At 43.3% G+C, this 23,151-nt stretch overlaps 1 protein-coding gene across 1 annotated transcript in view; it reads left to right on the forward strand.

Annotated features, from left to right (window-relative positions):
• Nucleotides 1-23,151, forward strand: part of epha7 (eph receptor A7) — a 318,329-nt gene that overhangs the window by 242,271 nt on the left and 52,907 nt on the right. Inside the window, exons 6-7 of the mRNA XM_037686066.1 lie at nt 6,477-6,601; nt 13,898-14,066. Of these exons, the coding sequence (XP_037541994.1) occupies nt 6,477-6,601; nt 13,898-14,066 (294 nt within the window). The remainder of the gene's footprint in view (nt 1-6,476; nt 6,602-13,897; nt 14,067-23,151) is intronic.

Genomic DNA, 23,151 nt, shown 5'->3' on the forward strand with positions numbered 1-23,151 from the left:
GTCTCCTTTCCAAAGAAAACCCACTCAGGGACACCATGTTGATCTACCCAGTGGAGTTACCACCCGAGATATGGCTAAACCCCACTGCAGCCTCTCCTCTAAGTGGTATAATGAACCAAACCTACACTTGAGTATTACCCAGAGTTTCTACTTCTTAGTTCTTCTTAGGCTGTGTTGAAGGTGACTCGCCCAGATTTGTTAATGACTTTCATCTGTGAGCCACACCCTTATCTCAACCTGTGACTCGCCCAACATAGTAGCCGTGGTTGGATCGTCGTTCATAGGGAAACTCACATTAATGGCCGTTCACCTTCGTTGTAGAATGGCTATTCTTACTGATCTGTTTCTTTTTAGAATCTAGGGATAGGATTCCAAGATGTTGTTTATATGCTCGCAGCTGAGAAACCCTTTAAAACCTCCTTCTATAGTTTTGATTGAACCAAGCTTCTTAAATCCATGAACACAAAGTGATGAAATGATAGTCCAAAAATTTAAGTTTTATGCTTTGCTTTAATTAATGATTTGCAGGGGAACAGCATTAATTGCACGATTCATAAATGATTACATTTGATTATATAGTGACAGTTCGGTTAATTTACTGCTTTCAGCTCGACTTCAGCATTGCTCAAAAGAGATGTAGTGAAGAGTGCTTCATGTTGCAACTTTTAATTAATGCGACCGTGTCAGAGCATATGAAGCAAACAGGTTTTGAACTGCCTGCTGGAAGAATGAACAAATTTCTCTGTCGATTCATCTTTCAAATAGTTTTTAGTATCAACTTTTGGAGCATGGCATGCAGTCTCTTCTTCTCTGCTCCTTTTCAACTCATCTTGGATGAGAGCTCGTTGCACCAGCCGTGCAGGAAAAACTAAAGATCTGATTTTCTCATTAACTGAGTGACACTAATACCGTAACACCTGAAGTAGAGTGAACCTCCAGAACATACCTCCTGCTTCTCTGTTTAGCTGTGCACCTAAGTTGTCTATCTCTGAAAAATGTTCCATGAAAATTATCTATTTTCCTGAAGTTATCAGATTGGGCACGGGTCCGGACAGAACCATCACTCGGTCCAGATCCGGATCATTGTAGTTAAGCCTTCATCTTCAACCATCGACAGAGGCCTCATGTCAGTGACTATCATGTTAAGGATGCTTTCAGTGAAGACAGCTGCTGCTGTGGTGTCCATGATGTCTGTCCATCATGAAGGCTGTCATTGTTTGTTGTTGTTTTCTGGAATGAGAAAGAATATATGTATTGTATAATTTACAGCAACTCAAGAAATGCCTCGTTTCACTTACAGTGTTAGGTTAAGTCAAAAGTAGCTCAAAGAGCAATTAAACACACACACAGAGACATAAAATACTTAATTACACACATTTGAGTAAATGAAATAAATTACTTTAATTCCTGTTTAAATGCAATTCATCCTGCCATACATGCAGTGTCGTTACTCAAACTTTGCCGGCATATTAAAACGTGAAGCTTAATCATTAAATTATTACCATGTTAGTGTTAGATTTATTTATAAATCACATTTAAACACTGCTTGTACCAGTTAATTAAATAAAAAGTAACACACACGTTCTCTATCACCGTCATTAATCAGCAAACAAACAAGCAGCAGCTTCAGCTACCAGAGAGACTGACGTTACTTTTTCTCACTTGGAAACAGAACAAATGTGGATATTATAGATACTTACCTGCCAACACATAACAAGTTGGGAGTGAGACGAGTTGTATCAGCTGTTCGACTCCTTCCTCCTCCTCGTGACTCCAACATGTTTACGTTTATCTCCATGGTTCTCCCGTGCCATGTCGTCACTTTTCAAAGCTGCATGTTGTGCAGTTTTTATCTTTGTGAAGAGCTCCCACACTGTCGACGACTTGGGTCGAACAGTTTTCTCTGCGTCGGTCATTTGTAAAATTTACTTAATTTCTTTTGAAAACACCAACTCTGCTCTGCTTCCACCTCCCCCCCTCTCTGTTCAACTCGCGCTGCAGTTTTTTTTTTACTCTATTCAGTTAGCCAGCATTGACAATGCTCTGCAGGTGAACAAAACAGCTCCGCAGCACCGTGTGAGACGCTTAATCGTGTGACATAACAAATCGATATTGAAATTCATTGCCAACACTTTTAATAATCAATTTTTATCAATTTTATTGATTTGTTGTTGCAGCCCTAGTATATTGTGTACATAACCTTAGTAAAGGTACACAAAAGTGTTCTCTAATGAAGCGTTGAAGTTGTAAGAAGACTAAGCAAGACCAGCAAGTCTAATGGCATTCTGAAGTAAGAACAACTTTTCTGTACTTTACATTTTGAGGGGTTATCAGATATACTGCAGAGTATAAATTAACTTTTTTTTTTAATTATTATTAATTTGCCAGAATGACAATTTTCTCCCCTAAAAAGATTATTTAATTCAAAGGGATTATATATACAGGATTTCAGCTCATCTAGTCATTTCATTTTATTTATTTTTCATGTTTGATCATTTATTGAATTACATTTATCACAGAACAATTACCTCTAAGTATGCTTAAATATAATCAAGTTTAGCTCATCCAAACAGCCACAACACCTTGTTGTTGTTGTTGTTTACTATATTTCAAAATTAGAAAGAGTTATTTGTTTTGTTCTGTTACTTGAAGATTATTATGATTGAACTAATTGTTTGAAAAAGGGACAGATATAATAAGATTTTTTCTTCTTTCTGCTGCCTTTCATTTTAAATCTCTTGTATTCTTTTATATAGTTATGGAATTGTTTTGTATTTTTAAAATGAATAAACTTTATACCATACTATAATTCTTTTGTACCTTGTAAATATTATATTTTGTTTTTCATTTTTTGGTACTTTATTTTGTACTTTTATTGCATGCTTTAGTATTTCTTGTTTTCTTAGCGAGTTGAATCGTTCTTCACATCCTGAACATGTTGATCATGTGTTAACCTGCATATGACACAAACATAAACATGATTATTGTTAAAGCACAGTGTGAAACTGAATTTAGCAGATATTTATGATCAACTAGATACACGTGAAACTGCCTCTCAAAAAGAACTTTGTGAGTTTGGTGGAAAAATCAAAGTTAAACGGAGACACACATCTTTGTTGTATGGGACATATAAATATTTGTCTCTAAGTGTAAATATGAATTAAATATGAACTAAAGTAGCAGATGCAGACTCGTCTGTCATCGTGAGAGACACAAACAGGCTGATTGAGCTCCCACAGTGGCTCTGTCTCCTTTGAGGACCAGACGTTTAGTCCAACATGTCTGTACCATGATGACGATCCTCCGACCACATTAACGTTCAATACAAGGTTAGATTTTCGAAAGAAAGTCTTCCTGCCGACGTCGGGGTGCGGTACGGGAGGATGGTGTGGTGGTAATGGTGTATCAGTTCTGGTATCTCCCCCGACTGCAGTGAATTGGTCATGTGCGAACATGTGAAATACGTAGACATTAAATAGTTTATTACACGTCATCACCCTTGGTTAGGGTAGCGGGGTGTCCTTCTTGGAAAATAGTCCAGGAAACACTGATTGGAAGCAGTGTCAGTTTAATCCCTATATCATCTTTTGATTGGATGGCTTTAAAAAGACCACAACAAAACAATGTTTTATTTCCCTGCTTTCATTTTTATAGATGACAGAAATTTGTTGTGGCAATAGAGAACTTCAATTTATGTCTACTTCACTTGGTTGTCCACCGGAAAACCTTGGGGGGAGATCTGGTTGTCCAAGACAAAAATGCATTGTCTCTGTCAACCATAAAGTGCAAATGTCGACCTTTGCTTTATCATCTTCTTATGCAGAGCAAGTCATTTGCCAACAACATTGGTAAAAATGGAGGGGTGCCACAACACATGACATCGCAAGATATCTTGTCAAGCTGAAATCTGTCATATGAAGCATTGTCAAACTGCAGTCAGTTTTTACGTTCTCTGGTGAAATCACCACATTAAATTGTTTGTGTGACACTAATAGGGCTGGGTACCTTTCTAAAAAAAAATCGGTATCGGTACCTTCACTTCGGTGTCGGTTCCTGGACGGTTCTTTTTCTGTACCAATTTTGTAATTAATATTAATTCTAACAAGAATAAAACTAATTATTATAATAAATTACGTTACACATTATAGTACATATTGTGAATTTTATTTTTTAACTTTGGTATTTCTATTCCAAGCAGTTTTCTTACATTAAAATAAACAAATAATTTCCAGTTCAAAAGACCAGTTACAAACCAGTGACACGTCAGTGTCTATTGTTCACTGCTACACACTGAGGACCTTTTCACTTAACAGTTTTTCTTCAGAAACATCAACATGTCTGTTTTCTGTGGACACAAACAAGCTGCTCCTGGCTGATGGTGTCTCCAGCAGTAGAACATGTTCACTCTGAGGGTGTAGATGATGATTGTTGCACACACAGATACCTGGTTGTCAGTTTGACATATTGTCCCTCACATCCCACCAGCAGGTCACTGGATTCACCGAGGTAGAGTTGATGCAGACTTCTGCACCTCTGTGTCTCTTCCTGAATCTTCTCTGTGGTTCTCTGGGGTTTAGGGTTCTGATCATCTCTCTAATTGACATGAGAACAAAACATCAACAATAACATGGTTGTTATTATTGATCAAAAACATTATCTAGGCTGAGAGATAAAAGTTTAACTGTTCAACATAATCCTTTAAAGTTTACTTACCTCCACCGTGCAGCTCCACTGTAGAAAAAGACAGCAAACTTTTAACAACAAAGTTTGTGGCTGTCCTGTGGCCCCCACCTCACTTTTCTTTTGTCTCTGTCCTCACATCAGGGTCAGAACCTCCTGTGAGGAGAACATTAACATAAACAAACGGTGAACATTAGCTGAACTGTTTAAGCAGCTGACTGGATGGATGAGCTCATGTTTACAAGCTGATTTATTTGTTACTGTCAATCTTTAGTTAGCTTCTGAGTTTAGCTAGGTACATAGATAAAATAAATTTACACACTAATATCGTAAAGTTAGCGTTATTTCACCGCAATGTACGTGTTAAGCTGCAGTAACGTTAACAAACGTAAACTCACCAGCTGAAACACAGACACAGAGCCGTCCTCAGAGTTCTTTGATGAAGACGAGTCCGGCCATGGAATGTTGATTCAGTCCGTTTCACACACAGAGACTGACTAACGCTGAGAGGAGGGGGGAGGCTGATGTCCGTCTGTCTTCTTGCAGAGAAGCACGATATACCTGATCATGTCGCTTATAAAACAAAATTGGTATCGGCCAGAATCAGAATCGGCAGGTCAGACATTTTAGAAATCGTAATCGGTGATTGGACAGAAAATTGCAATTGGTGCACCCCTAGGTAATTCAAGGAGGAGTTTTATGTTATTAAGTTTTATGAAATAAATAGTAGCTGAGCTCTATCTACTGTATGTAAAGTCAGGTCCATCATCCATGTGTAGAGACTCCAGGGGTGTAACTGGAGCGGTACTGGGTTTGAATAGTAATCATCTTATTGCTAGTTTCCCTGAGTTTAAGGTCTTAGTGTTACAATGTGGATCCAGATGTTTGGAGTCAGAGAGTCAGCCAATATTTAAAAATGTATTAATCTGTAAAGACTGTGTCTAATCATGTGTGCATGAACAATGTTATGATCAACATAAGAAGGATGTACCAAGAATAGCTTTCAATGCTATTACCCTGGAAAATAACAGATCCAGACTGTGACGTAGTCCCACCATGTAAAATCTGCATTTCAGCACATTTTCCACGGTTGTCATTGTCTGAGTAAAAATTTATCTTCAGTATCTCTTTGAAGAACTTTATTTAAAAAGTCTTTCTCATAAAAAAGAACATTTTTTCATGTTTGAACGCCTCACTTTTCCTTCTAAATGTCATGCAGTCTGAAAAGTGTCCAGGAGTTTCTGTTAGCTCAAGAACAACAAGAACATGACCGAGTCAGCACGCGCTGCAGCAAACTGCCATCCATAATGGAGGCCTGAACAGTGGTGCAGATGTTTCTGCAGCTGGAGCTGCCTCAGAGGCTGTCCAGCCTTTTCTGTTCACCTACCTTTTGTCACATCTGCATCAGTGATCAGAGTGATGCAACACCTCATCCAGACTCACAGACACCACACATCAGTCTTTCAAAGAGCTGGAGAAAATGAGTGTACATATGGAGTCAGAAGGTGTCAGGCCCAGCCAACCCCACCCCCGATAACAAACACACTGAAAGACTCTCTGAGGACGTCTGCCACCACAGAGTAGAAGCTCTGGCTCGTTACAGAGAAAATGTTTCATTCCTAGTTTATATGTTGAACTTCTCCTTTGGCTGGTGTAACATTTGTCCTGTAGTTGAAGTTTGTGTTGCAGGCTGTAAATATTTTGAGTGGTCTGTGTGAATATTCATCAGCTCACACCGATCCTCTGCATGCTGAGAGGTTTGCCCTGCACTCACCGACACTTTCTTCTCCGAACAGCTCCGTCCCAGGTCAGCGAGGTCATCAAGGAGAAGGTGCAGCAGCGCAGCATCCAGCTCTCCTGGCAGGAGCCCCAGCAACCTAACGGTGTCATCACGGAATATGAGATCAAATACTATGAAAAGGTAAGACAGCAAATTTGTTTGTCCCTTTCTGGAGCATTTTGCGTTAACATCAGTTCTTCGTTTTTCATTCACATGCTGTTGTGAACAGGATTCATAAGAATCTGTGAGGACCTTCTTTGTCTCATGATTGCAATAATGAATTAGATGTTCATAAGATTTTAATCTGACTGTTGTCCTTTTTCACACACATGCGAGCGCGGGGCTGCTGCGCTGCCAGAATTAGCAGTGTGTTACTCTTATCTCCCCTCTCAGCTCACACATATTATCCTGCTGCTTCCTTGTGTTTCCATTCTGAACACATCAGCTTTCTACAGCCAGGTTTAATGGAGCGAATTGAACCTGGCAAATCAAAGGCAAGGGAGCAGAGAGTTGTGGTGCCGGTCCTGGCGGCCACACACTCTGACAGATTGGTCTCCTGTGTCACATACTGCAGTCGAGCTCTGCCCGACTGGAAAAGTGGAAAATTGGAAACAACGACAACACCCCTAACAGAGCCCGGGCATTCCATTTGTGCCTTTACTAAGAAAATGTTAAAGATCAACTACGGAGCACGCAACAATGACAGTTGAGGCAACAGGATTCTTACTGGCAAAAAAGATCAACGTTTTATGCCTGCATATTATAAAATGTGATGATATGAGTTCAATATCTTCTGTAAGTCACAAGAAAAACCTATCAGGAGCATTTTGTTATTTATGTTCAGGCCTGGCAGCATGGTGGCTCAGTTGGTAGAGCTGTTGCCTCTCAGCGAGAAGGTCCCTGGTTCAATTCCCAGCCCAGGGTCTTTCTGGGTGGAGTTTGCATGTTCTCTCTGTGCATGCGTGGGTTTTCTCTGGGTACTCTGGTTTCAGCTCCACGGTCCAAAAACATGCATGTTTGGTAACTCTAAATTGTTCCTAGGTGAGTGTGAGAGATTGAATGGTTGTTTGTCTCTATGTGTCCCTGTGATGGACTGGAGACCTATCCAGAGTGTCCCCCACCTCTCACACTGTAACTGCTGGATATGGGCACAAGTGACCCCTGCATCCATAAAGGAAGAAGCTGGTAAAGATGATGGATGGATGTTCAGACCCAGCATATTGTCAGCTGACTTTCTTGTCAGAGTTTTAGAATAAAATAGTTTTCTTTTGGGACTGATGGAGTTGTAGCAGTATTGTGCACTCTGTGCCGGTCCGTTGTAGTGAAGAGGGAGCTGAGCTGTAAGGCAAAGTTCTCTGTTTACCAGTCAGTCTATGTTCCTACCCTCACCTACAGTCACAAACTCTTGAGTAGTGACTGAAAGAATGAGATTGTGGATACAGGCAGATGAAGTGAGTTTCCTCTGCAGGGTAGCTGGACTCTCTCTTAGAGATAGGCTGAGAAGTCCAGTTATCAGGAGAGACTCGGAGTAGAACTGCTGCTCCTCCACATCAAAAGGAGTCAGCTGAGGTGGTTCAGGCATCTGGTAAGGATACTTCCTGGACGTCTCCCTAGGGTGGTGTTTCAGGCATGTCCACCTGGGAAGAGACCCCGGGGAAGACCCAGGACACGCTGCAGAGACTACGTCTCTCTGTTGGCCTGGGAACACCTTGGAGTGCTCCGAGAAGAGCTGGAAGAGGGCTGAGCACATCCCCACGAAGACAGAAGGGAAGGAAAAGGAACAGAAACACATCCAAGAAGCTCTCCAAACATGTGGATATCCTAACTGGGCTTTTGTCAAGTCAGCGAGGAAATCTACAAAACACAACGGCGAACAGAACAAAGAGAACAACAGACGGAAAAACATTGTCATCCCTTATGTTGCTGGATTATCCTCATCCCCAAAATGCCTCCCGGGCGCTTTCAATAGCTGCCCACTGCACCACCTGGTGGTGGATGGGTTAAATGCAGAGACTAATTTCGCCAATGTATGGAAACATACAGTGCTGACATTGTGATGACATTATTATTATTATTATTATTATCCAAGAAATTCAAAAGGATTTTCAACAAACACAACATCCCAGTACATTTCAAACTCAGCAGGACTCTCAGACAGAGGCTGGTCCACCCTAAGGACAGAACACCCATACACAAACAGAGTGGTGTAGTGTATGCGGTCCAGTGCAGCGAGGACTGTCCAGACCTCTACATTAGAGAAACTAAACAGCCTCTTCACAGACGCATGACTCAACACAGGAGAGCCAGCTCCTCAGGACAAGACTCAGCTGTTCACCTGCACCTCAAGGATAAGGGACTAGAATGAGGACCAGAATGTTCACATTTTGGACCGAGAACACAGATGGTTTGAGAGGGGAGTGAAGGAAGCAATTTATGTAAAAAGAGAGAAACCATCTCTAAACAGAGGAGGAGGCCTCAGATTTGAACTTTCAAAAACGTATAATGCAGCTTTAGGACTGATACCCAGCCAAAGTGAAGTCCGGGCCGAGCACGTCAACCAGAATAACAATGATCTGTCTGAACTCACAGGGCAGATAGTAAGGGTGAAAGGTACAGTCATTAACTCACAGTGTTTTGAACAGTCAGTCTCGCGGATTGTGATGTTTGCTGCCCAGCTGTCATCCACAAACATACACAACCCTCCTCCAATGCTTTTCTCCATGTGCTGTGTGTCTCTGTCAAAACCGATTGTCATATATCCCTTCAGGTCAGTGACGCCATCGTTCTCCATAAGCCAGGACTCAGTGAAACATGGAAGTTGGCTCTCCTAAAGTCTCTGTCATATTTCAAAAGTCCAGATAACTGCTCCATCTTATTCAGGTCTCTCTTGTAAATGAGTCCCCGAGGCTCAATGGGATTAACCTGGAGAAATAAAGAAAAATTCCTTATTGAACACACGAAAGCGTGATTGTTGGAGAGGGAAGCGGCTGCCCCTCCTTTTAAGCCGGTTCCATATTCCTCCTCTGGATCCACGCATTTTCCTTTTAGCTGTACCAGTGCCTGACTCATTTACTGACCGGGTTATTTCAGGGCAGCTGTGGAGATGGGTCGGGGGAGAAGTGTTGGTTTGCAGGTAGTTCCAAGAGTAGGTAATCCACTGTTCTATGTATCCAAAAAGCCCGCTGTCAACATTTAAAATGCCCCATATAGTCCAAAACACAAGACAAACCAATCATTTTGCGAACATATTGCTTGACATGTTTGTCATGACTGTTCTGCAGTATTATAAAAACAATACAATAAAATATGGTACAACAGATCAAAAACTAACAAATTACAAACAAACCAGATGCTGAGGATCAGCACTTGTGCATGCGCCCATACCAGATGTAAATGTTTGACTTTGTTTTTATTAGCTGTTCTTACTGGGTTTTTTTAATCAGCTGTTCTTATTGTCTTTGTTTTATTTTTAGCCTGTATTTGTATCTTTGTAAAGCTCTTTGTGGTTTTATTCATGAAAAGAGCTATATAAACAAAGTTTACTTACTTACTTATTTATACTTTCCTCACATGATTTGGGTGTCCAACGATTATTCTGTATTGGCCAAGGTCACCATTAAAGACAGGAAAGAAGGCTTTAAAATGTTCAAAATATTTTTTTTGCTTGTTTTGCTGAAAATCTCCTTTTTCAGGCACATAAAATATACTGCAGTTTCAGTATTAATACAACTTTTTGAAAATGTTTTCTTTTTTGGATTGAACCTCTCCTTTTACTGCGGACATGGGTCACTGTCTGTTAAACAGAGAACCTGTCTGCAGGGTTATTGTGAGGGTGGCAGTTCTTCAGCTCACTGACTTTTATAAGGTCAGCTCTTTCGAGAAGAGATTTGCATTTGTTGGTTTTCCGTCAGGACTCATGCACTGTGCTATGATATAGAACAAACTGCTGCTATCAGCTTTAGAAATGGCCGCATGCAAGGTTTGACTGTTCATGTGCTGCTGGTAGTCACCCACCACTGAAAGCTAAAGGGGGATTATGTTTTTATCTGTTAGCAGAATATGGCTGCAGTAGCTCAGCGGTCAGTGTCACGGTCTTTAATCCAGAGTTTAAGTGTTCGAGCCCAAGTTGCATCAGGAAGAGCATTTGACAAACAGCTAAAATAAATGCCAAATCTTTCATGCGAGTTTGCTCGCTGTGGCAACCCCTGAAGACGGGAGCAGTCAGAAGAAAGTTTTGTTTGTTGACACCACACGTTACGGGTATAACATGTTACTGTTTTTAGTTTTCTACATCACCTTACAACCTAGCTGTTTTTTGTGAATTTTTTTATATCATTTTATTTTCACTTATTAAATTTGTACGCATCCTTTATGATTGTCTATTATTGTCTTTGTTGTCCACTGTTGTCGTCACTCTTTGGTAAAATCAGGTCTCTCTTGTAAATGAGTCCCCCAGGCTCAATGGGACTAACCTGTAGAAATAAAGGCCGAATGAACAAAAAAAAAAGACTGACACACTTGTGGAGTTTTGTGTGTTGCTGCCGTGCCATCGTGGTTCAGTTCCCGGCCCCCTTTCTGCCTCGGGCTCAGGCTCCGGCCTGTCATGGCGGCCGTCTCCACGATCCTCCATCTGCCTGCATGGACCGAACTCTACGGAACTGTTTGGTTCTGCAGGAAACCCTGGATGATCTGTGTCTGCCAGACCCGGTTCTGGAGGGCAGTTATCATCCGTTGCTGCTGTCGTTATTATCATCATGCTGTCTACGAGACCACGCCGCGAACAGAACCACACTCCTAACAGCAGCCACACCACCAGGGACCCAGGCCACAGATCGGCACATAGCCCTGAGGACCGACAACAACCGGGGCCAGCGACAACCCCCCCACCCCCACCCCAAGACCGTCCAGATCCCCCAATCCCCAGCTCATCACCCAGCCCCCCGACCAAAAAAGCCACCAAATTCCAACAGCGACACTCAGCCAAGAGTGCCCGAACAGTCGCAGATAGTGCACCACGACGACCGAGAGAGCACCCCCACAAAAGAACCGACCAGTCCACCACAGCAACACCCACAATGAGAGTACCCCACGCAAGGGAGGGTACACACCTAACACGCCCAGACACCCCTGGGCCAACAGTACAGAGCCACCCGAGCGAGAGCCCCCAATACACCCCCGACCACGGCCACAGCCAGGCAAGAAGACACCCAGGCTGAATCCACCCGTCCCCTCCCATGGCCCATCCTCCCCCCACCAACAGTATCACCCACCCACGGTAGAGGCCCCAAAGCCCACCAGCGCACCAAAGGCCCCCAGGCCAGAGCTGGGTGCCGGCGCATGCACCAGCCTAAGACCCCAACAACATACCAGCCAAGACCTGAGACCCCCTGGTCAAGTCGGGACCCCAGCTCGGGAGCGACACTCCCCCAGAACCCCGAACCCGCACCCACCCAGGAGCAGCCAGGCCACCAGGCCAGTAACCTGCGCCCACCGGTACAGACCGCTCAGAAGCCTGCATGCAGCCAGCAGAGGTCATCGCTCAGAACCACCAAAGCCACCTCCCCAGTCGAGCGCAATTTCCCCGGGCCCACGACCCCCCCATGCCCTCAGCCCAGATACCCCGCCACATCAACAACGATGCCCAACGGGACGAAATCAAAGGGGTTTACCCACCTCCACTATGGGTTAGAGCCGATCAAAGAAGCCCAGAGAGAATGGTCTGATGTGGAGGTACAGGCTTTCTCAAGACTGATGTAATCCAAAAAAAGGTCTTTATACTGTTTAATACTAAGAGTACTTTTATTTTTCCTATTCATGAGTATAGTTTTATTTTTTTGCTATACATAAAGCAGTAAAAATAATGTGAATTGACTTTGTCTCTGAGGTGACATCATCTAAGTGGCCCAATAAGCAAACTGACAGAGAGAGTGGAATATTACATCTCAGACACTTTGATAAGTCTTCACATATCTGGCACCAAAACCTCTGAACAGGTGGACAGAACCAAAATGCGTAGATGTAATTGTCAGGAATATTGTCTGTACACTGTGAGCAAATATTAGATGATGCGAAACCCATCCTGAACATCTGTTGACCTGTGTAGTGTACTCTATGAAGGATTTTGTATTGTATTAATTGTAAATTGGTTTTTTTTAATCATCTTAAAAGTTCTTAGACATATCTGAGACCAGAAGTTTTGGTCAAAGTTGACTGAAAAGTCTGTCTCCCATTTTACAATGAGAAGGGATATTGATTCTTCTATTTTAATGAGTGTCCGGTAAACCTTAGATAGTAATTTGGGAGGGTTAAGAAATTAGGAATTAAATTAGGAATTCTAATACACTTGTTGGTATTTCAATTCTAGTGTTATTAAGGTTAAATTATTTTTTTGATTTAATTTGTTGATATTCTAAAAATGTATTCTTATCAATCCCATATTGTGTTATTAATCTGTTAAATGGGATATAGTCTACTTCCTCATATATATGTTCCAAATACTCAATTCCTTTTCACCTCCAACCTGGGAAGTTTATCATATTATTCTGTTGTAGTATGGCAGGGTTGTTCCAGATGGGTGTACGTCTGCATGGAATTATGATGGTTTCTTTTTTTGCTGAGAAGTTTCATCCTTCATCCAAAAGACTTCTTCATCCTGAGGAGCCACCAACAAAAAAAACTGATTCCCACAAACAGTATATTCCATAGTGGGGAAAAAAACAGTTTACTAGTGCTAAGATGGCCTCCGTGGCCCGCCCTCTCCCCTGTCAACACTTCTGAGACAGTCATGCCAAAGTGGTTCTTGTAGGGATCTGCACCTGCCCTGCTCTGTGCAGATACAAAGTAGTTAATGACTCTCAGGTGTTACGTATTGGGTTTAATTAGAGACGCTCCTTTATATACTGTGCTCTCCTGCATCTCAGGCAGGGGAGCATTAGGTGCTTAAGCTGCATCTTCACGGTCATCTCCTAGTGCCTTGGTATTTCATGTATTTCCTACGAATGTAAGTAGTATCGCTGCCCCGACAGCATTATTTGTTATTGTTGCCTTTTTGTGATTAAAACGCCTTTTTTGTGACCTCGTTGGAGTCCTGCTTGCATTTGGGTCTCAACCACCTCCCCGATCGTGACAGTTCTAAACACCAAAGGTTTTAGAACATACTCCACTATGGAGTATGCTGTTTTTGGGAATCAGTTGTGTTTGTTGATGGCTCCTCAGATTGAAGAAGTCTTTTGGGTGAAGGACAAAACTTCTCAGCAAACAAAAAAAACCATCCAGATGACCTGACTGAACATTGTTGGATTTTATACCTGGAAAATTGAACATGAACTTTGGTAGTCATTCAGCTATTCCCATAAATTAATGTCATTCAAGGAGGGCAGGTGTTTTCCCAGAGTAGCTTTTGTTCTGTTAATTTTCCATTAAATTTGTTTTTGACAGGACCAGAAGGACCGGATCTATTCCACTGTGAGGTCGAAGTCTACCTCTGCCACAGTGAACAACCTGAAGCCCAGCACATCCTATGTGTTCCAGATCCGGGCCTTTACAGAGGCCGGGTATGGTACCTTCGGGCCACGACTGGAGATAACCACCAAGGAAGAGGCAACTGGTAGGTCATCACACATTGCTAAGCTCCTGTCAGAAGGAGAGATGTCCAGCTGAATGTTTGTTAATGGGTTTCTCATTTCATGAACCAGTTTTCTGATCATAATGAACTCACATCTTCAGCTCACTGAGGTCAGAAACTCCAACATGGTTACTGCAGCAGTTCCAAACTGCAGGGAAAGTTTATATTATAAATAAATAATTAATATTTAGTTCTAGAGCAGGCATAGTTCTTGAATTGCGCTGCTCGTGGTGGCTGCATGTTGGAGTAGCTCTGTTACATTCATTCTGAGATTTTGGTTTGGGAAACATTAATTCCTCTTTTGTTGGATGTAAATCACATATTGTGGATGATTGTTTCCTCTGGTATCAGATGCTGTGCAGGTGGAAAGATTTTTACTGAAACCTTTTTATATGTGGACATTTGTTATGATGCGTAACCATAACAACAAGGTGTTTTTTTACAACTGGGAGCAGCTGATTAACATCTCTAAAGCTCAAATAATATCTCAACTACAGCCCCAAATCTCAAATGAGTTGTAAAGGAGGCGCTGTGAATGCATTCCCATCTACCTGCCGACTGTGCTCGAGTGTCTGACCACTGAGATCCTGGAACTAGCAGGAAGCACAGCTCGTGACTGCAGAAGGATGGGATCATCCCCCAACACCTGCAACCGGCTGTCTACAGCGACAAGGAGCTCTGCAGGCTGCTGGGAGGAGTTCAGCTCAGCATTCAGGTGGTCCTGCAGCCTGGGGGAACCGAGAGGCCAGCCGAGTCTGGGTGGACGGATCAGACAGCATCTGCGGCCAGTTTCTTCGGCTCCGCTGTGGGACGGACCTTTACAAGAGATCCTTCCTGCCTACAGCCATCAGTATCTATAACATCTTGTAACGTGGTGTTGGTGCGTAGAAGGAGAGCTAACTTAGCATTAGCAACATGTGCTCCAGCGTAGCTTGGAAAAGAGCGACAGCGTTGATTTCCACTTGCACTTTATTACATAACTTAGAAAACCATACAATGCCAGGTGTCCACGGTGCGACTCATACATGAATATATATAGAGTATAGTCCGTATATCCTTCACCACTCGTTACTGAGGTTGAGCGGAGTAGCTAAAGGTGTACACACTGTACATCTCTTAGCTACACACTGCTGACTTCTATAATGAGTCATGACATATCAAATAAAGGAGGCACCCACGTGTGGCATTAGGAAGGTACTACAACAGCAATATACATACTGACTGTTACAATCTCTTAATGAAATGAGAATAACGAGTTACAACAACATTTAATTTCCTTTTGGGATTAATAAAGTATTTGTGATTTTTTTTTTTTATACGTTCCCCCCACATTTAAAAAATATTTATTTGGAGGACCACACACACACACACACACACACACACACACACACACACACACACACACACACACACACACACACACATTTACAATGAAAAAATTGTTCTCCCAGCGCTGTTTCTATTTCTTCATGATTGAATTCATTCAATTTGATTAATAGGAGAATACTCAAACTACTAAAAATCAACTCTAGGTTTTTCTGGATACCCACAACAACTCCACACATCATGCAGTGTTTCTCTCTGGTCATCTGCCTTGAGGGAAGGAGGGGGAGACACCTCAGTTTTGTGCATTAGCTTAGTGCCATGTTAGTGATGGCAGGCGTATTTGGGTGTGGGGGGTTAGGATGTGGGAGAGAAGAGGAGGGCTACGTCCATAGCTAACGTATCTGTATTGAGCACCGCTAGCTTAACGCTCACAAGGAGAGCTGTTTGTCAGACTATCTTTTGTGCCATGCTCTCTAAAATAGTTATTGTATAGTTTCTGTAGTCTATCCTCTCCCCCGCAGACTTGTTTGAGGCAGTCAAGGCCAAAGTGGTTCAAAATATCCTGATGCTTGCTCAATAATTCAGGTAGAAAAATTCAACCAGTTAAATCAGGTCCTTCGGATGGTTTCTTTCTGTCACGTTCGGGTTTGGATTCAGAATAAGCCAGACACAGGAGTACAATAAGAACAGTTTTTATTAATTAGGTTGCTGCTGGAGGAATCAAGATCAGCTGCATTAACATGTTCTCATAGGCTGGAAGGAGAGAGTCACCTGACAGAATGGCAGCGATGGTGTCACTCATCCTGGTGCAGAGCAGCTGCAGAAAAAAGCGTGGTCAGAGAGGCAGATAAATCCAAGAGGGGCAGGCAAGGAGAAGAATCCGTAGTGCAGGTGTGAGGTCAAAACTAGGCAAGGTAATCCAGGCCGTGGCATGAAACAGGAAACTATGAAGTTTTGGTGTTAGGGACCATGGGAGGTATAATAATTCACCACTGGTTGGTGTGGACACGAAGCTTATAAATGCAGGTGAACAGGTGCAAGGAATGAAGGCTGATTACTGTGGAGAAAAGGGAGGCATGGCATGGAGTGAAGGGAGCAGGCTTGAGCTGGAGGATGGGTGATAGGCAAAACACAGCAGGGAAACAGAAACAATGGCATGAAGGGCAGAAACTATGGCAGGTGACATGGGCAGGAGAACAAAGAGCATGAAGGCAGGATTATGGCAGGATGGGCAGAAAAATGGCATGAGGAGCAGTGATGTGAGTAGATGAGGGGTCAGCAGGGGGCTGCTGATCATTACACTTTCAGGATATTTTGAGCCAATTTGGCCATGACTGCCTCAAACGAGTCGACAGGAGAGAGGGCAGACTACAGAAACCATCTGAGCACCATCAAACTGATTGACCCACTATGTACAGTAAGGTGCTGTTTATAAGACAGAGTTTGTTGTGACTTCTCGGACTGATGAAGTCTTTAGGATGGAAGATGAAACGTTTCAACAAGGAGAAACCATCCAGAGCACCTGACTTCACTTTGTTGGATTTTTCTACCTGGATTATTGAGCGCAGCACGGTGGCGCAGCTGGTAGAGCTGCTGCCTCTCAGCGAGCAGGTCCCTGGTTCAAATCCCGGTCCAGGGGCCTTTCTGGGTGGAGTTTGCATGTTCTCTCTGTGCATGCGTGGGTTTTCTCCGGGTATTCCGGTTTCCTCCCACAGACCAAAAACATTCATGTTAAACTGACTGGTAACTCTGATATGTCCCTAGGTGTGAGTGAGAGAGTGAATGGTTGTTTGTCTCTATGTGTCTCTGTGATGGACTTGCGACCTGTCCAGGGCGTACCCCGCCCCTCGCACAGTGATTGCTGGACATGGGCACCAGCGACCCCCGTGACCCAAAATGCAAGAAGCAGGTAAAGATAATGGATGGATGGATTATTGGGCATGAATCAGGACATCTCTGCAGCTGCTCCAGCAAAACTACCAAAGATCATTAAAGAACACGTGGAAGGAGATTGTATATTTTCTGTGCATGGAGCAGGCGCTGCGGACACAGGCCACTCTTTGTGGCTGTGATGGGCATGTCCCACACTGTCTGTCCATCAATTTATGACAAATTTACAAATTCTCTTCAGTTAACAACAGAAATGCCAGATCTTCCTTCTCCAACTCCTCCACCATGAGCTGAAAATAAACTCAGCCAACCTTGCTGCCAATGGGATTGTATTTAAATGTGGGATGTGTGCTGTAGAGGGAGCAGTGGGAGGGAGTTCTCGCTGCAGTTTCTCTCTGAGTATGAAATGGTCTTGTGAGCGAGAGAAGTGGTCTCCCATCTTGAGGAGTATGTAGCAGCCTAATGTTGACAAAGGCAGCTTTAAGGCACAGGTTATGGAAGTTTGGATGTGAAAGTGGATATAATGTCTGCATATCATTCTGGCCCTCAGGATTCCCAACTCAACTTGGACATGTACAGAAGCCCATAATGTTCCTAATATCCCACCTTGGCCAGTAATAGCCCAGGGAAATTATTTGTGTTGAGGCAAAGCAAACCCAAATTGCTTTGCCTTTCTGCTGACAACATGTTAGAGGAAAATCACTGAGCACAAGAGCAAGTTTGTCCAGTGTCGTGAGGAAAGTTATTTCAGTCTAATTAATTCCATTAGCTTTCCTCTCCATCTATGAGCTGATGTGAGATTCATTGAAAAATTGATGCTGAAGATTAGAATAATATTTACTTAATGAATAAACACAACATCAGTTTTTTAAAAGTTTTCTGCAAACTTGTAATTTTCCATAAACAGACTTATAATAGTTAATCCCACCAAAGCAGGAACTCATTTTAAAAGATAACAGTGGAGTTTTGTAAAAAAATAAAAATAAAAAAATAAAACCCCTTAAGAAGTTAAAATAACAATTTATTACATTTTTATTTCAGGCAAAGGCAGCTTTATAAAACTGATAACTTTACAGCAGACAAAAATATTTAAAGATATTCAAGTTGTTCAAGGTGTGTTCATTTGTCATATGCAGGTTAACACAAAGTTAACAGTACAATGAAATGTTCAGGATGAAAACACATTTGACTCGCTAAAAGAACAAACAAACAAGAAATGCTAAATGCATGCAATACGAGTACACAAAAAAAGTATGAAAAAGTAATTATAATATTTACAATGTCTTAAAGAGAGATGGTAAACAACAGCATGGTAGAATATAATGGTGCAAGCAGGATGAATTTAAATGAATAAGTATTTCAAGGTAGTAATATAAGCTAAAATTCACATTATTTTTATATATATATATATATATATATATATATATATATATATATATCCATCCATCCATTTTCTTTACCCGCTTATTCCATTTTGGGTCACGGGGGTCGCTGGTGCCCATGTCCAGCAATCACTGTGCGAGGGGCAGGGTACACCATGGACGTGTCGCAAGTCCATCACAGGGACACATAGAGACAAACGAGACAAACAACCATTCACTCTCTCACTCACACCTAGGGACAATTTAGAGTTACCAATCAGTCTAACATGCATGTTTTTGGTCTGTGGGAGGAAACCACACCCGGAGAAAACCCACGCATGCACAGAGAGAACATGCAAACTCCTCCCACAAAGGCCCCTGGACCGGGGTTTGAACCATATATATATATATATATATATATATATATATATATAAAGCCCTAAGGAGCTCAAGTCCGTTCTGTTCAGATCTGACCTTGAAAAACTAGTCCATGCATTTATTACAACCCGGCTGGACTACTGTAACTTGCTTTATGTTGGGGTTAGTCAGGCTTCACTCTCACGTCTCCAGCTCGTACAAAATGCTGCAGCTCGGCTTTTAACAGGAACTCGCAGGTTTGAGCACATTACTCCGGTTCTGTCCTCCCTTCACTGGCTTCTTCCTGTACGTGTCAGAGTTGATTTTAAAATTCTCCTGCTGACATTCAAGTGCATTAACGGCCTTTCACCATCATACCTCTCCGACCTTCTTCATCCTTATACTCCTTCTTGGGCTTTGAGATCATCAGACCAGCTGCTTTTGGCCGTACCAAAAACCAGCTGAAGCTCAGAGGAGATCGAGCGTTTTCAGTCGTGGGCCCTAAACTTTGGAACAATCTGCCCATCAACATTCGACAGGCCACCTCAGTCTCTGCTTTTAAATCTCTCTTAAAAACACATCTATACTCAGATACCAGATTATATACTGTACTATACTCTATACCAGATTTAACTTTTTTAGATTTTTCTACCTGGATTATTGAGCATGCATCAGGACATCTATACTCAGTGACATTTAACACAGGGTGATTGGATTTAGATCTAGTTTTTCATTGATGCTGATTCTGTTTATGCTTTTATTATTCCTATTTAACACAAGGTCATCAGATCTGATTTAGTATTTCATTGTTTCTAATTGTTTTTGGTTTTATATTTTTATTCCATGTGCTGTAAATATATCTTGCTACTTTTTATTTGATGTTGTGATATTTTTGTTAAGCACTTTGGTAACAGTTTCTGTTTTAAATGTGCTCTATAAATAAATATGACTTGACTTGATATATATATATATGATTATGTGATGCATTCCCATCCATCTGCCGGCAGTGCTTGAGTGCCTGACCATTGAGATCCTAAGATCTCCTACAGAGGTCCTGAAACTGGCAAGAAACAAGGCTTGTGACAACAGAAGGACTGGGATCGTCCCCTGGTATCTGCAGCTGGCTGTCCGCAGTGACGAGGAGCTCGGCAATTTGCTGGAAGGAGTGGCCATCGCTCTGGGAGGAGTTCTGCCCAGCATTCGGGCAGTCCTGCAGCCCGGGTAACCAAGAGGCCAGCCGTGTCTGAGTGGACATATCAGACGACATATGTGGCCAGTTTCTTCGGATCCACTGTGGGACAGACCTTTACAAGAGATCCTGATGCATGCTCAATAATCCAGGTAGAAAAATCTAAAAAAGTTAAATCTGGTCCTCTGGACATTCAAAAAAAAAACAAACGACTCCAGTCAGCCAACAGGTGAAAAGGAGGAACTCAGACCCAGACCAGTGGTCATTCCATATGTTGAGGGAGTATCAGAGAAACTGAGACGTTTATTTTCTAAACATAACGTCCCAGTGGCTTTTAAACCACAAAATACATTAAAGACTGGTTCATCCCAAAGATCCAGTCCCCCGGCACAAACAGAGTAATGTTGTGTATGCTGTTCAGTGTCAGGAGGGCTGTGATCAGTCTTACATCGGGGAAACTAAACAGCCACTGGCCAAAAGGATGGCCCAGCACAGAAGATCAACATCATCAGGCCAGGATTCTGCGGTCTACACTCATCTCCAGGCCAGCGGTCACTCTTTCAGGGATGAAGATGTTCACATCCTGGATAGAGAGGAACGATGGTTTGAGAGAGGAGTAAAGGAGGCCATCTTTGTGAAAAGAAATCGTCCATCATTAAACAGGGGTGGAGGCCTACGTGTTCAATTGTCCCCCTCTTACAATGCTGTGATTGCTAGTATCACTCAGCCCTCTGTGAATAGTACACAGCCATCAGTGTGCTAATGATCCATTGTTAGGCTGATGGTCCTTCTTGAGCATGTGATCAGCTGGTTTTGGTTGTCAGCAGCAAAACTGGTTGATCCACTCTGAGAAGGTGCTATTTAAGAGACTGAGCTGAAAACAGCACCTCAGACTGAAGAAGTCTCTCGGACGAGAGACGAAACGTTTCTACATTTTTTTGTTGTTTTGCTTTGTTTTTTTGGGTTTTTTTGAATGTCCAGAGGACCAGATTTAACGTTTTTAGATTTACAAGAGATCCTTCCTGCCTACAGCCTCAGCATCTATAACATCTCTTAATGAAACAAGGATAATGAGTTACATCCATCTATCCATCCATCCATTTTCTTCCGCTTATCCGGGGTCGGGTCGCAGGGGTAGCAGCCTAAGTTGGGAGGCCCAGACTTCCCTCTCCTCAGCCACTTGGGCCAGCTCTTCCGGGGGAATCCTGAGGCGTTCCCAGGCCAGCCGAGAAACATAGTCCCTCCAGCATGTCCTGGGTCTTCCTCTGGGCCTCCTTCCAGTGGGACGTGTCCAGAACACCTCACCAGGGAGGCGTCCATGAGGCCTCCTGAACAGATGCCCAAGCCACCTCAACTGGCTCCTCTCGATGTGGAGAAGCAGCGGCTATACTCTGAGTCTCTCCCGGATGATCGAGCTTCTCACCCTATCTCTAAGGGAGAGCCCAGACACCCTGCGGAAAAAAATCATTTTGGCCGCTTGTATCCGAGATCTCATTCTTTCGGTCACAACCCAAAGCTCGTGACCATAGATGAAGGTAGGAACGTAGATCGATCGGTAAATTGAGAGCTTCGCCTTTTGACTCAGCTCTCTCTTCACCACGACAGACCTGTACAGTGCCTGCTTCACTGCAGATGCTACACCTATCTGCCTATCGATCTCACGCTCCATTTTTCCCTCATTCGTGAACAAGACCCCAAGATACTTGAACTCCTCCACTTGGGGTAGGACCTCCTCCCTGACCCAGAGAGGGCACTCTACCCTTTTTCCGGCTCAAGACCATGGCCTCGGATTTGGAGGAACTGATCTTCATCTGTAATGAGTTACAACAACATTTAATTTCCCTTTTGGATTAATAAAGTATTTTTGAATTGAATTGAATTACCTGGGGGTCTCTTGTATTTCTTCCTGTGCAATGGTTCAACCCTGACAGCAGAATCATTTTAGAATGTTCGGACTAATACCAGAACCCAGCAGGTTGTCAGTTCCTCGTGGAACTTGCCCCCAAGGACCATCAGCGACTCTGCAAGGTAATGCTCTCCTACTGTGGCCACCTCCAATGACCTCTGGGAGAGGATGGTGGTCATTCAAGACTTTGTGGTTAAGTTTATTCAGCGACCTGATCTGATCAACGTACCGGGGATGTGGGAGCTCTTTGACGAGGCAGTGAAGGAGAAATGTAGGCTGCACTCCCTTCTCCTGCCGCCCATCACTCAAGTCATCCTTGCCTTCCTTTCGAGTCATCTGTGAGTGAGAATCACCCTTCAGATCCTCTTAACCTCCCTCTTCGTGTCTGCCGCAAGAGTAGCCGATGACAGAACCAGATTGAATCCGCCAACTAGAGCCCTTCCTTCCACCTGAGTCTTCCCAGACGTAGATGGGAGAGCGGGGGAAATTTTCACAGGCCGGTGGGGAGGGGGGGCAGCCAAGCCCTCACTCACTGGGAGAGTGGCCGAGCTCATGCTCAAAGACGAAGCAGCCAAGTCCTGAGAAGCCGAGTCCTGCTCAGCCGAAGAAACAGTGAGTTCTTTTCAGCCATAGAAGCAGCTAAACTCATCTTCCTGTGTCTCCACGGGGTTTGACCATGATGCTTCACACTTTTGTGTCTCCGTGAGCATTGGGGACTACAACCCACACTCCTGTATTTACGTGGGCGTCGGGTACGATGACCCTGTTCCTCCGTGCCTCTCCATGAGTGTCAGAGACAGCGACCACTGCTCTGCACTTCCTGCTGCAGTCCCACCGGTTTCACTGCCTGCTGGAGACCCACCAGTCTCCTCACCTGCCACAGATCTGCTGGTCCCATCTCCAGCCGCAGATCTGCTGGTCCCATCTCCAGCCGCAGTTCTGCTGGACCATCTCCAGCCGCAGTTCTGCTGGTCCCATCTTCAGCCGCAGTTCTGCTGGTCCCATCTCCAGCCACAGTTCTGCTGGTCCCATCTTCAG

Source organism: Nematolebias whitei, chromosome 12 (genome assembly GCF_014905685.2).
Source record: "Nematolebias whitei isolate Nwh7 chromosome 12, NemWhi1, whole genome shotgun sequence".
Taxonomy (NCBI): Eukaryota; Metazoa; Chordata; class Actinopteri; order Cyprinodontiformes; family Rivulidae; genus Nematolebias; species Nematolebias whitei.